This window comes from Sus scrofa, chromosome 9 (assembly GCF_054392235.1).
Source record: "Sus scrofa isolate SSC_HxYL_T2T_F1_AM1 chromosome 9, Sscrofa_HxYL_maternal_Yorkshire_Landrace_v2.0, whole genome shotgun sequence".
Lineage (NCBI taxonomy): Eukaryota > Metazoa > Chordata > Mammalia > Artiodactyla > Suidae > Sus > Sus scrofa.
The window spans coordinates 53,132,725-53,146,773 of NC_139391.1; the positions used below are offsets into that span (position 1 = coordinate 53,132,725).

Genomic DNA, 14,049 nt, shown 5'->3' on the forward strand with positions numbered 1-14,049 from the left:
ATAGCCCAGGAGATAGCCTCTCTGCAGCTCCGAGAAACTGCTCCAAGGAGGCTGCGGAGGAGTCAGTTTTTATGAATTTTTTGTCTAGGAAATAGGAATAGTCAAGCATACCTCTTGGTAAAAGATTATTTCTAATCACAAAGAAAAGGTAACTTAAGTTAGTGATTTTAGAGCTTTTCTATATACAGGAAGAGGCAAGAATCTGGGTTCATCAAAACTTCCTGAGATATGCATTTTAACTATCTAGGGGCCCTTTTGTCCAAAGCACAGAATGCTTCATCCTGTTTTTTTTTTGTTTTGTTTTGTTTTGTTTTTACATCTTGAATTCCCCTTAGGATGCCTGGTCAGTGAATGCTACAGAGGATTGAAATTTAACCTTTGTATAACTGGATGATGAGGGACACTCCTTGTTCTTCACACTTCGAAAATTTTGGCATAGCAGCTGGCCATGGGTTAATGCTCAGTTGCAAGTAATTCCGGAATTCTCATTGTGACTCAGTGGAAACACATCTGACTAGTATCCATGAGGATGCAGGTTCAATCCCTGGTCTCACTCAGTGAGTTAAGGATCTGACATTGCCATGAGCTGTGGTGAAGGTCACAGATGTGGCTCAGATCCTGATTTGCCATGGCTGTGGTTTAGGATGGCAGCTGTAGCTCCAATTTGACCCCTAGCCTGGGAACCCCCATATGTCTTTGGTGCAGCCCTTAGGAAAAAAAAAAGTAATTGTAGTTTTTGAGAGGTAATTGAATCTTCCTGAGGCCTTGGGCCAGAAGGAAAGGAGTAATAGCCTTAGAGAGTAAACTCTCTCCTCTAGAGGATTTTGTGGTCATACACCAGGAGAAGAAGTACAGAAGGAATGGAGTATTTGTGACCTTCTCCTTACCTCTGGAGAGAGACAGTAAGTAAAATATGGTCCTAGATTCAGCCTAAGACATTGTCTGCATGTGGATTGGAAAAAGAATTCCCAGACTCAGAGTGAGGTGAAAAGAAAGATAGGTTTATTGAGATAAGAAACACTGCTAGTGCATCTGGATGACTTCTTGATGGTCAGGGAGAGCTGACCCCAAGCATGGTCATATCTGTTTTTATAGCCCAAGGAGAGAGAAGAGGTCTTACAGTACATTTGCTGTTTAGCTGGGAGTGGGTTGAGGAGTGGGCCACATACCTTTCCTAGTAGGGGGCAGGAAGGAGTAGGCCAGGTTGTTCAGAAGGGGCTCAAGATCTCTGTAACAATTGCAATGGGACAGAGGGGTGATGAGGGTCTGCTAATTTTTATCCCAGCAACATTGATATCCTGAGACTTTGAGTTTATCTCATTGGAGAGGCGTCAGAGTCCCACATAAGGCTGAAACATTCTGTTTTATTTTCCTGTTCCTGCTGTAAAAAATAATAATAATAATAATAAATATCACCTCACAAACACAGATGCATTCTCTTACTATTCTGGTGTTCAGAAGTCTGATATGAATCTTATGGGATCAAAATCAAGGTATTAGCAGGGCTGGAGCCTTCAGAGGCTGCTGGCATTCCTTAGCTTGTTGCCCCTTCATGTCACTCCAAACATTTCCATCATCACATCTCCTACTGCTGACTCTGATCTGCTTTCCTCTTATAAGGACACTTGCTGTTACATTGGATCCACCCTGATAATCCAATCTAATCTCCCCATCTCAAGATCCTTAATCAACATCTGAAAAGCCCCTCTTTGCCAATGAAATAACCAGGTTCTAGGGGTTAGAACAGGGAAGTCTTTGAGAGCCATCATTCATACCCCAAATCTAAGCTCCATGGCTTTCTTAAAGAGGAAATGGATGTTATAAAAATATCCAGAAAGTTTGTATTTGCTAGTGTAAGTGTATCTTTCTCACGGCATCCCCAAAGGACCCACATGTAACCTTGAGTCCACCATGCCAAAAACTGGGCTGAATGCCTGCCTGCCAAGTGTCAGCATGCTCCTGCTTTAACCAGCTTGCACCCGCCTGGTCAGAGGGGCTGCTGAGTGTTCCTCTTGTGTAATTGCATGGTTTTCTACAAGGACCCTCATGGATGGGACTTACTTGACCCCCATTTTCCAGCCCTTGGAAGAACAAAAGTTAACTTGATGCAGACTTTCATTCTAGGACATACATGAGTAGATTGAATAGGTGCTATTGAAGCAGGGCTACATGATGACTTCTGTGGGCCCTAGAAGACTTTTGCCTTTGTGGACCTCTTCCTCCACAAATGTTATTAAAATTGTATTTTATGACTGCATTGGCATAAAAATGAAAGCTATGAATATTATGCTAAAATATTCTTTGACCTAAAAATTCATTAATTTTCTTCTGATTTTAAAAGAAAACATTTATTGTAGGTCTCTAACAGTATTGTGGGTTCTATGACTACTGTGTCTAAGGGATAAGTCAGCCCTCGTCTGAGGGTAGTGAATGGGCAATGTGTTTACCTTCTCTATGATTCTCAGGATGCTGGCTGAATGGAACACAAATGTGAGTTTTCGCAGATTTGGGCCCTTAATAATTCTGAGGAAAGACTTCTCACTTAAGTTTTATGATGACTCTGGTTCCACTGCAGTGAATGCCAATTTTTTTTCTTTTGGTTTTTCTTTGAGATAGGAGGTTTTGCTTTTTTCAGTTAGTAAAGTATCACTGAATCCAAATATATAACTTCCTCCCAGATTCCAATGTGTAGTATATTGCACTTACACAGCAAAACAATATTTTACTTCTAAAATAACATTTTAAAACACTTCAAAAGGTTGGGTTCTTGACATGTATCTTTATTAATTTTATCCTGAAAGGCACTGGAATTATTCATCATCATAAATTTAACCATTATAATTTATTTAATTATCTCAATAAATAATAAGTGTGTGCCCCCTCTACTTTGCTCTAGTCTTTACTCTTGGGGTGCTGCAATAAAAGATAAGTGGAAAAATCTCCTACACAAGTGGCTGGACAGTCCATAGACAAAGGTAGGAGAAAATGGATCTTTGGCCACTTGTACACAAGAGAAATCTGTCCTTGGCCCTTGCAAAAGCAGGGGGGAAAAAAAAAACGTTGCTCTTTGGAGAGTTCCTATGTAAATCAAATGTCTCCAGAGGCCAACATGCATCTGTGGCTTTCTCAACCTGCAGATGTCTCCAAGGCTCCAGGCGTCATTCCTGTCTGAAATGTAAATGCCCAAGGGTAACAGTGTTCCAGTCTTTCTGGAACCTTGGGAATGTAACCCAGGGTACTAGTTCTGGGAGTAAGTAGTTATTCCTTTCAGAGAGAGAAGAGGAGATTTTTCCTTTTTTTTTTTTTTTTTTTCTTGGCTTTTTAGGGCCATTCCTGCAGCATATGGAAGTTCCCAGGCTAGGGGTTGAATTGGAGCTGTAGCCTATACCACAGCCACAGCGACTTGAGATCCGAGCCACGTCTGTGACCTACACCACAACACTGGCTCCTTAACCCACTTAACCCAGGTACTGAACCCCTGTCCTTGTGGATTCTAGTTGGGTTCATTACCACTGAGCCATGCTGGGAACTCCTATATTCCTTATTATTTTCCTGAGTCAGAGCAATTAAGGAGACAAGTGGTTAGAGATCGAATTCTTCTGATTTGTGAAATCTGAAGTATTTCCAGGAACAGTGGAGGAAACATTTTTTAATCCTTAAACTGTATACATGTCCATGTCCTAAGAAGCTGGACATTTTATAGGAACAGATATCAGGGAATATTTATTTCCCAACAACACATTAATAGTCACTTTTAATATATGTATGAGACCAAGCTGGGGGCTCCATTAATGACCGTGATGGCTCTATTAACAATGCCCTGGGACATGAAGACTTCACAATCTGATCCAATCAATTTCGGGCTCATTTGCAAGGTTCATTTTTCAAGCCAGTCTTTCATATCTGTTCTGCCACCAAGAAGACTTTTCTTAGCTGTTTCTTTCTCCAGTTCTCTGCAGTAAACTAGCTAACCTTCAGCTTAATTTGAGGCTTCCAAGGAAGATAAGAGCCTCATCTTTAATGGCTTACTACCAAAATCTTCATTGTTTTTGAGGGTGCACTTATTCTTGAATGTCCCCACACTGTTGAGAATGAAAGTTTGTACCTGTGGGGAGGACTTCATATTCTTATGTTCTTATTGGATTGCCCCCCTTCCTTGGCAAATCCCTAAGCCCAGAGCTTGTGGAGGGGCAGGGATCTACTTAACCAAAAGCTACATCCCTGATATATAAGCAAGGTACTGTACAGGGAAGGTAGCCTTTGGTCTTCTTGTCTTGCCTCTCCTGGAATGAAATCTGTCATAAAGTGAGCTGGGGGTGAATGTAATGGGGACCCAATATAATCAGCCTGCTACACCTGGCTTAGAGGCTCTGCTTTCTGAGAGGGGCTGGGTGGAAGAAGGGACCCACCGCTTTTGGCCACACTTGTAGGAATTTAGCCTCTGCAACTTGGAGCTGGGGTGCTTGAGGAGTGCTAGTGGTCTGACCCTCCTAGGGAGATGCCATGCCCCTCCACTGGGAGCTGGGAGAAAGTGTACCCCATTTTCTTGGTCATACCTTCCCAGAGTGGAATTTTTTCATGCAGACTTGGGAGGGAAAAGGAGGGTAGGAGCAAGTTGTGGCTCAGGTGCCACAAAGTCTCACTGTTCTTACAGAGATTTAGATTTTCCTGAAAAAGGTGTTTCTTTATTTGCTGTATGCCCTTAGGACAATATTTAGAGATTTTTAAATGATTGTTTTAAAAAGTACATTTTTTTCCAGTTATAGTTTTTTCATTGGGTGGGGCAGGGATGGGTCTACAGATCCCTTCAGGGAAGGGAGTTCTCCACTGGTTGTAATCTAGCATCCAGAATAGAAAAGAAAATTTTATTTAAAAAGGCATCATGAGGGAGTTCCCGTCGTGGCTCAGTGGTTAACAAATCCGACTAGGAACCATGAGGTTGTGGGTTTGATCCCTGGCCTTGCTTAGTGGGTTAAGGACCCGGCGTTGCCATGAGCTGTGGTGTAGGTCAGCGACTGTAGCTCCGATTGGACCCTAGCCTGGGAACTTCCATATGCTGCAGGTGGGGCCCTAAAACCAAAAAAAAAAAAAAAAAAAAAAAGGCATCGTGAGGTGAAAAAAACACTGCCACCAATTATGGGTTATTTGTAGCATAGATCTTGAAGATTTGGGGAAAAACACTTCACTTTGTTCCTGCTAAAACAAATGTAGACGTGTTTCATTTCCAAGAAAGAGACAATGCTGCCACCAAAATCTATTTGTGTCCGGCCTGCACTTTACAAAAGTCTAAGCATATGTTTATTTCCCTAGGCTTATTTTAATGAGAGTATCCTTAACAGGAGTATCTTCATTCACACCATACTTCAAAATTCCTTTCAAATATGGCAAATCTCTTAGATGGGCAAACATCATTAACTCAACTGAATTCCCAAATCCTCAGGCAATATATGTTAGACTCTAAGCTTCAATTTTACAACTGTGAAATGGAGACATGAAAGAGCCAGCTCTTCTTACGTAACTTGGTTCCCTCAGTATGGCCAGTAGAGGTGAGCAGGGGTGGTAATGCTGGAAGGAATGCAGGCCCGGTTCCTCCAGGCACCCTGCTTGATCTCTGTCTGGGGAAGTACAGCCCTTTGCTGGGCTGCCATTGGCTGCTCCTCCCAGACTGGAATTATAAAGCTGGATCTCAGAGGCTCTTGGGACCTGGGATTCTGTCCTGCCTTCTATGAATCTTTGGGGCTTGAGCCAAACCTAGAGATGGGTAAATGCCTCCTGCTGCCACTGCTGCTGGTAGTCCTGTCTTCACTGCTGGGCTTCCCTCAAGGTAAGCCCCCAGGGAGCATGTAGGAGGGCAGTGGGGACTGGGGAGAACCTGGTGGGTGGCAGGTTATGTTTCCAGGCATCACCTCTCTCTTTGATTCTTTGCCTGCCTTGACATTAAAATGTCTAACAGATAATATTACCATATACATAATGATTTAATCTGGGGCATTTTGCTTTTGTAGGAATATATTTTAATATCTTTCTGCTTGAAAGTCTGTTTTTCATAATGTCAACAGGTTTAACATTTTTGAAAGCTGAAAGACTCAGGAGCTCCATTTGTTGAATACTATGATTAAGATTTCAAATTGTGCGAGTTCCCATTGTGGCTCAGGGGTAACGAACCTGACTAGTAGCCATAAGGACACAGGTTCAATCCCTGGCCTTGCTCAGTGGGTTAAGGATCCAGCATTGCAGTGAACTGTGGTGTAGGTCGCAGACATGGCTTGGATCCCAAGTTTCTGTGGCTGTGGCATAGGCTGGCAGCTACAGGTCCAATTAGACCCCTAGCCTGGGAACCTCTATATGCCGTAGGAGCGGCCCTAGAAAAGGCAAAAAGACAAAAAAAAAAAAAAAAAAAAAAAAAAAAGAACCCGACATAGTATTGAAGAGGATGAAGGTTCAATCCCTGGCTTGCTCAGTGGGTTAAGGATCAGGCTGTGGTGTAGGTCACAGATACATCTCAGATCCAGCATTGCTGTGGCTGTGGCTAGGCTGCAACTGCAGCTCCAATTTGATCCCTAGGTTGGGAACTTCCATATGCCACAGGTGTGGCCATGAAAGGAAAAAAGAGAAAAATTATTTTATAAGAACCCATACTTGATACCAATGAATGTTCATCATCCTGGCTTGTGATTTCCTGAGAAGCTGACTCAGAGAAAGATAGGAGTAAAAAATCATTTGTCTGGAAGGTGGAACAAGGAAATACCAAGAGGAACATGGGGAAGTAAGACAGATTATGGAAGGAAGTTAACAAGCTGGACATCATGATGCAGAAACAGTCCATCCAGCTGTAAATTCCAGAGAACAGTGCAGGGATCCAGCTCAGGGGAGAGGAAGGTGATTATTCATCCACAAGTTCCCCATCATTCTTTTTTTTGGGGGGGGAGCATTTTTATGCCCCTACACTTCTAAAAAATTTATTTATTTTGGCCACTCCATGGCTTATGGAGTTCCTGGGCTAGGGATCAGATCCGACACCAGATCCTTAACACACTGTGCCAGGCTGGGGATCAAACCGGCGACCTAGGGCTCCAGAGTTGCCACCAATTCTGTTGTGCCACAGGAGGAATTCCTCCCTATTATTCTTGAGAGAGGGATGCTTCTTGGGCATTTGCTCCCCAGTATTCCAGCTGCTCAGTGCGCATGGCGAGCATGGGCTCCCATAGCCCTGTGTCAGAGTTGAGGATGTGGCAGGGGCAGCCTTCAGCATGTGAAGTTGAAGGCTGAGGGCTAGGGGAGGGCAATAGGAATTGTACCTACTTCAGTTAGTGATACGTGCGTCTCCTGTTGCAGCTGCAGAAGGTTATCATCCCAGGGCACAGTTTTCTTAAAAGTAACTACTAACTTTTATTATTATTATTATTATTGTCTTTCTCTCTTTTCAGGGCCGATCCTGCGGCATATGGAAGTTCCCAGGCTAGGGTTCCAATTGGAGCTGTAGCCACCAGCCTAAGCCAGGGCCATAGCAACTCGGGATCTGAACTGCGTCTGCAACCTACACCACAGCTCAAGGCAATGCTGGATCCTTAACCCACTGAGCGAGGCCAGGGATTGAACCTGTGGCCTCATGGATGCCAGTCAGGTTCATTAACTGCTGACCCATGATGGGAACTCCATAAAGTAACTACTAACTTTTTTTTTTTTTTGTCTTTTTGCCTTTTCTAGGGCCGCTCCTGTGGCATATGGAGGTTCCCAGGCTAGGGGTCTAATTGGAGATGTAGCCACTGGCTTACGCCACAGCCACAGCAACAGCAACGCCAGATCCGAGCCACATCTGCAACCTACACTGCAGCTCACAGCAACGCTGGGTCCTTAACCCACTGAGCAAGGCCAGGGATCGAACCTGCAATCTCATGGTTAGTCGGATTCGTTAACCACTGCACCACGACGGGAACTCCAGTAACTACTAACTTTTAAAGTAGACACTGACATTCTTTTTTTTTCTTCTTCTTTTTAGGCTGCACCTGCGGCGTATGGAAGAACCCAGGCTAGGGGTTGATTGGGAGCTATAGCCGCTGGTCTACACCACAGCCACAGCAACGCCAGACCAGAGCCTCAGCTTTGAATCACACCACAGCTCACGGCATCGCCGGATCCTTAACCCACTGAGTGAGGTCAGGGATTGAACCCGCATCATCATGGATGCTAGTCGGGTTCGTTACCCCTAAGCCACAATATGAACTCCTGAGCCACAGACATTCTTAAGCAGATCTATATCTTTAGCAGATTTTCATGTGATGGAGAATAGCACATGCCCGGGGCAATGGTAAATATTGACAGATAGGCTCTTCAAGTTAGACAGTCTTCATTAACTTTAGAGGGAGCAAAATGGAGTGTTTGGTTTTTTATTGAGTGTGCACTTTTCAAGGATCACTCCTGTTGAAAAGCTCTACTGCAAAACAAAAATGTGTGAGTAAATAATAAAATAAATATACAGTTTTAAACTATCCAAAAATGATGATACCACAGCAAGCAGATTGAAACGACCCTCTATTTGCTCTATTGTAGGTTTCTCAGTCCCTGTTTCTCACACACACATTTCCTTTATACGTGACTTATAATTTCTCACATTTTGCATTGACTCAGTTGACTCATGGCTTTATTCCCAACTTCCTGTTTCTATCACCTCTTTCCTGGATCTCTGTTACTCTTTCCTTCTTTAAAACATCTCATCTCCACAGCTTCAGGAGTGTACTTGCAAAACGGTTAACGTCACTCTCTACAGAAAAACCTCCGATGGCTTCCTCCAAGTTTGAATGAAATCTTATTTCTTACAGTGGCCTAAGATGTCCTGTCCCAATAAGACAGAAGCCCAGCTACAGATGTAATTTTAAGTTTTCTAGTAGGCATATTAAAAAAATTAGAAATCGTAAAATTAATTTTGATGGTATACTTTATTTAACCCAATATATCTAAAATATTATTTCAGCATGTAATGAACAGTTACTAACGAGCAAGTAAATTTTTTTTTTGGCTTTTCTAGGGCCCCACCCTCGGCATTTGGAGGTTCCCAGGTTAGGGGTCTAATCGGAGCTGTAGCTGAAGGCCTATGCCAGAGCCACAGCAACGTGAGATCTGAGCCTCACCTGTGACCTTCACGGCAAGGCTGGATCCTTAACCCACTGAGTGAGGCCAGGGATCAAACCCACAACCTCACAGTTCCTAGTCAGATTCGTTATCCACTGAGCCACAACAGGAACTCCAATTTTGTTTTGTTTTGTTCTAAATGTTTGAAATTGACCTACAGCCCATCTATTTAGACTACTCGCATTTCATAGTGTCAACAGCCATATATGCCCGGAGGCTACCATGTATGACAATGCAGGTCTAAGCAGATAGATGCTTAGAGTTTGGTCCCTACTGGCCTCTTCAGTCCCACTTTATAATATTCTCACCTTTTTCTCTTTTACCTGTGCTGTTCTTTTATGTTTCTCAAACTAGCCAAGCTAATCCCACCTAAGAAACTTTCTTTGCCCTCGCCCGTGTATCTTCCTGGAACCAGCTTCCCAACTTCTCCCAGTTTTTTAAGTCATAAGCTTTAAAAAAAAAAAAAAAAATCAGGTTTGAGCTTAAGTAACCTCTTTTCTGACTCCTCATTGCCTCACTGCGCTATCTCTGCCACGTGTCCTCAGTCTCACTGTCTTCATGAGTCACCAGGACCTGAATAACCTTTCGTCTTTCTTCACTGTCATTTTCTCCATTTATTTGCTTAATGTTAAATAAGTGGAATGGACATTTCATTGCTCCCTTCAGCACTCTCTTCCTAGCACCTGGAATAATTCCTCCCACAGGTTAGGCTTGGCTTGGTGAATAGCACGGACTGCTGGCTGGCTGCTCAGGGAGTGGGGTGGGCTATAGCTCCAGGGCAAGTGTTTGTTCTTCAGCTCCTCCCCTCCCCTTCCCTCTCCTCCAGGCTTTCCTCATTATCTTCTGATCTTCTCTTTTACTTTCCACCCCTCCTTTCTCTCCCCTCCCTGCCCCCTTCAGCTCTCCTTTTAGGGTGAATCCTGAGGTTCTCCTTGGAGTCCTACTCTTCAGAAGAAAAGGGAGGGTGGGAGGGTGAGGGCTCTGTGGGGGGAGGGGGCAGGATGGAGCAAGGGTGGGCAGTGCTCACTCCTTCCAGAATTCCATTTACCTGTTCTGCTCCTGCAGATGCTATTCACGTGCAACACATACATTTTCAATGGTGTCCGCTGTGTTGGGGTGGCAGTCAGTTGGCAAGTGGGTCAGGGGAGCTGCAGTGAAGGACTTGACCTCCTTCCTCCAGTGGCACAGTCCCTCCCTGGGAGGACAGGGAGAGCCCTCTGTGCTCAGGCGCAGACCCTAGAGGTGCACATGCCTTCTTCCAAAAGCAAGCCAAGCACCGAAAATCACACACAGCCTTCAGCACTTTCATTAGGTGGTGGGAGCTGGGCAGTGTCCAGGCGCACCTGGCTCACAGGTGCGCTTCCTCTCCTGACCAGCAGGAGAGGAAGCAGGGCTTGGGCCAGAACAGCCTTATTTATGCTGGTTTGACTTTCCAGCTCTAGAATGTTTCCAGTGTCAACGAGTCAGCGCCAGTGGGGTTTGTGAGAGCGGGAAAAGCTTCTGCCAGACTCAAGGCAGCCAGCAGTGCTTTCTGAGGAAGGTCTATGAAGGTAGGTGGGGCCTGAGAAGTCCCCTGGGTGACCTTTGCCTGAGGTTAGGGGCTGGCAGAAGGGTTCCAGGGTGGGGGATGGAATGAGCCCTCCATGGGACCCCCATGAGAGACTGGGCTCCAAGGACAAGGCAGGGTGGCTGCAGGACTCAGGGAGGTGGCCCCTCAGGAACCGTGGGAGTAGGAGCAGCATAGAAACGAGGTTAGTTTCCTCCTTTTAACCTAAGTTATCATCTTGTTCTGGTACTAGGCTGCCTGCCTCTTGCCATTAACTGGGATGGTGGCCTAGCTGAAGTGGGGATCTTCTGTTTAACTCCTGAGAGTAACTGGAATTGAGCTGCTGAAAGTCCCCTGAGTGAGACCTGACTGTGATAGGGTTTTGGGGAACTAGGTTCAGGGTTGGCAGAGAAAAAGGGAGAGGGTAGAGAGGGCAATTTCTTTTCATCCTCTCTTGTTTGGGGAGGTGGGTTGAATTCTGAGCTTGCAGAACTATCCTAGGAGAGCAAAGGAGGGGGTGCTACATCCAGCATCTCATTCCCGGGAGGCAGATATTCACCCTAAACAAGAACATCAGTCTTCAATCTCCCTAGTGGCTCAGAGGATGAAGGATCTGGTGGTTGTCACTGCTGTGGCTTGGGTCACTGCTGTGGCACAGGTTTGATCCCTGGCCCAGGAAGTTCCACATGTGGGGAGGCAGGGGGGTGGGCATGGCCAGAATGAATAAGTGTGAGTGCTCCATGGGATGTGCTTTTTTCCCCTCATCCTTTGATTTGTTTGTTGATGCATTGATTCTCTGATTTGTTAAAGACATGCTGGGCCCCACACAAATGGGCCTGCAACCTGGGTTCTGTGGCCTGACTTACCCTCTTTTGTACTTCTTTCCAGGTGACACCGTTTCCTATGGACACCAGGGTTGTAGCAGCCTATGCGTTCCTATGAAATTCTTTAGACCCAACGTTACTGTGGATTTTAGATGCTGCCATGACTCACCTTTCTGCAACAAGTTCTAAGGACAGGGTTCAGCTTTTGCCCTGATCTGGTGGATAAAGCTAATTCAGGATTCCTTTCAACTACCGTAATCTCCAAGACTCTGTGATATGAATACTTTTCCCCTAGAAAAAGCAGTCTCAGACCCGTTTTGTTTTCAGGCCCCTTTCCTTCATTGAGAGATGCCCCTGAGATAGTATTTGAAACCAAATTGGGGTGAAGATTGGTGGCCATAGCTAGGTCCAAGGGTACAGTCTCTCTTATCAGGCCCTAATCCGCAGTCACATTGATTGTTGCTTAAAAAGGCAGGGTCTGTGGAATATTGAATTTGGGATTCTGTGTGTTCTGGAGGCAGGAGCTGAAGGTAGTGGGAGCATCCTCCAAAGCTGAACAGTGGGAGTGTGAGGGGCCCCTAAATATCATGTTGCTTGAGTGGACTAACTGTTGTAACATAAACCTCTTAAGTATCAGTGGCTTAAGTCAATAAAATGGAGTCACTTATGTCAAAGTGATCTAAGATGGAGCTGGGATGCCATTAAAGTGGAGGAACACATCCACCCCTGAACATAAACTTTGCAGCATCAATTTTGGATCTGCCATCCTGAGACCACCTGGAATTTGTCTTCTTTACTCCCTAGAAACCACAGGTTCGCAACCAGTCCTTGGCCAGCAAGTGACTGAAGGCCTGCGGCACCAATCATCACTCTGTATAGGTTAGGGGACTTCTCTGGACTATCTTTGTTGCCTTTATAAGCCCACACTATTTTCTATTTCCCTCAGAGCACATTTGAGTTGCCATTCCAATCAGTGCCTCCAAATTGCAATTCTAAACACTTGAAATAAACTTTTTTTCCTCTTATTTGCAGCCTTCTGCATTTCTTGGTTAACAGTTATCACCTGGTAATGGTCTCCAGACAGCCATAACTTCCTTTGCATTCACAGGTCACACCCAGTCTCACAGTATACCACAGGCTGCGTGGGAGCATGGGTGGGCACATCTCAATGGTGCAAACAGTGTGAACCTTACAAGACTCTCCTCTCTCTGGTATGGGTTGATTGGATCAGAGGTGGACACTTGACCCAAGCTGAACCAATAAAATTCTCTTTTCTGGCAATTTCTTATTAGATTTTAGAAACAAATTTTTTGAACGTCGTTAGAACTGTAATACGAGGAGTTCCTGTTATGGCTCAGTGGTTAACGAATCCAACTAGGAAGCATGAGGTTGTGGGTTCGATCCCTGGCCTTGCTCAGTGAGTTAAGGATCCAGTGTTGCCGTGAGCTAGGGTGTAGGATGCAAATGCAGCTCGGATCTGGCATTGCTGTGGCAGAGGCTGGCAGCTGTAGCTCCGATTAGACCCCTAGCCTGGGAACCTTCATATGCCGCAGGTGTGGGACTAGAAAAGACAAAAAGAAAAAAAAAAAAATAGAACTGTAATACAAAACTGCTACACGAAACCCAGCTGCTATGGGGTGTCCATCTTCAGTCATGTGATGGAGAACCAGAGAAAATCCATTTGCAAAGACAGAAAACTGAAGCAAACATGAGAAAGCAGAAGCATCAATGTGTGAGAGAGTCTGAAGTTCTGATGTCATTATAGTTTTGAATTCTGCTTCCCATCCCCCACCCCCAGCAAAGGCCAGAAAAAATTCCTGCCCAGGGGTTCCATGAGTTGATGCAAATTGTGAAAAATGTCATCTACCATATCAGTAAACAAAAGATGTTGTGACCATCAAGCCATCAGCCACTGCTCGCCCCTGACTGCACACTGAGCAGATTCAGGATGGAGAAAAACAGGATACCGCCCTAGATAAGGTGCATATCAAAGGAATGATTTCAGTTAGCCCAGACTCTTGTATCTTTCCCCATATAGAAAAGTGCTAAATTCATTTACTTTAGGTGTCTGTTTTTCTCTAACAGTAATCTTTTGATGTTCAGACTACCAGTTTTTGTTTTTGTTTTATACAAAAACTCCTACTTACCCAGGTTCCTTCTTTACTTCTGGAACAGTCCCTCAGAGCTATCTGAGAGCCTGTTTGCTGGGCTTAAGTCCTCAGTATGTCCACTGAATGAAACATAATTCTCAACCTTTAGGTTGTGCATTTTTCTCCAGTTAACAAAATCATTCTAATCCCCCAACTCTTTCTTTTGCTTGAGGTAGCTTGACTGGGATTGATGTTTGGATGTGTGAAAAAGTGAGCTACTGACAAGTGGCTGAAAAAAGCCCTACGATAAAAAGCAAAACCCAGCTGTTGGGGGAGAAACTGTCTCTAGTTGCTTGGTGGTGTAAGTGAATACATAGGGAAATGGAACCAGTTAAAACCACTGGGGAAATGTTGGGAGGAAACATTGAGTCGGGGTCGGTATCCTTGAGCCCAGATTTGT

The 14,049-nt window shown here is 44.6% G+C and overlaps 2 protein-coding genes across 2 annotated transcripts in view; both read left to right on the plus strand.

The window, feature by feature from the left end:
* The window catches only part of ST3GAL4 (ST3 beta-galactoside alpha-2,3-sialyltransferase 4), a 1,054,305-nt gene that overhangs the window by 419,105 nt on the left and 621,151 nt on the right, over positions 1-14,049 (plus strand). The gene's annotated exons all lie outside the window — the stretch shown is intronic.
* Positions 5,714-12,524, plus strand: LOC100511891 (Protein PIP-1). Its single transcript, NM_001444555.1, has 3 exons — positions 5,714-5,824; positions 10,566-10,679; positions 11,564-12,524. The coding sequence occupies exons 1-3, from the start codon at positions 5,758-5,760 to the stop codon at positions 11,686-11,688; spliced, it is 306 nt and encodes a 101-aa protein (NP_001431484.1). The 5' UTR covers positions 5,714-5,757; the 3' UTR covers positions 11,689-12,524.

What these genes read in the sequence shown, in the direction of transcription:
- LOC100511891 (NM_001444555.1), top strand. Translation starts at nt 5,758, where the DNA reads ATGGGTAAATGCCTCCTGCTGCCACTGCTGCTGGTAGTCCTGTCTTCA. An exon ending in ACTGCTGGGCTTCCCTCAAG is followed by an intron (nt 5,825 to 10,565) that starts GTAAGCCCCCAG and finishes TTGACTTTCCAG; the next exon opens with CTCTAGAATGTTTCCAGTGT. An exon ending in TCTGAGGAAGGTCTATGAAG is followed by an intron (nt 10,680 to 11,563) that starts GTAGGTGGGGCC and finishes ACTTCTTTCCAG; the next exon opens with GTGACACCGTTTCCTATGGA.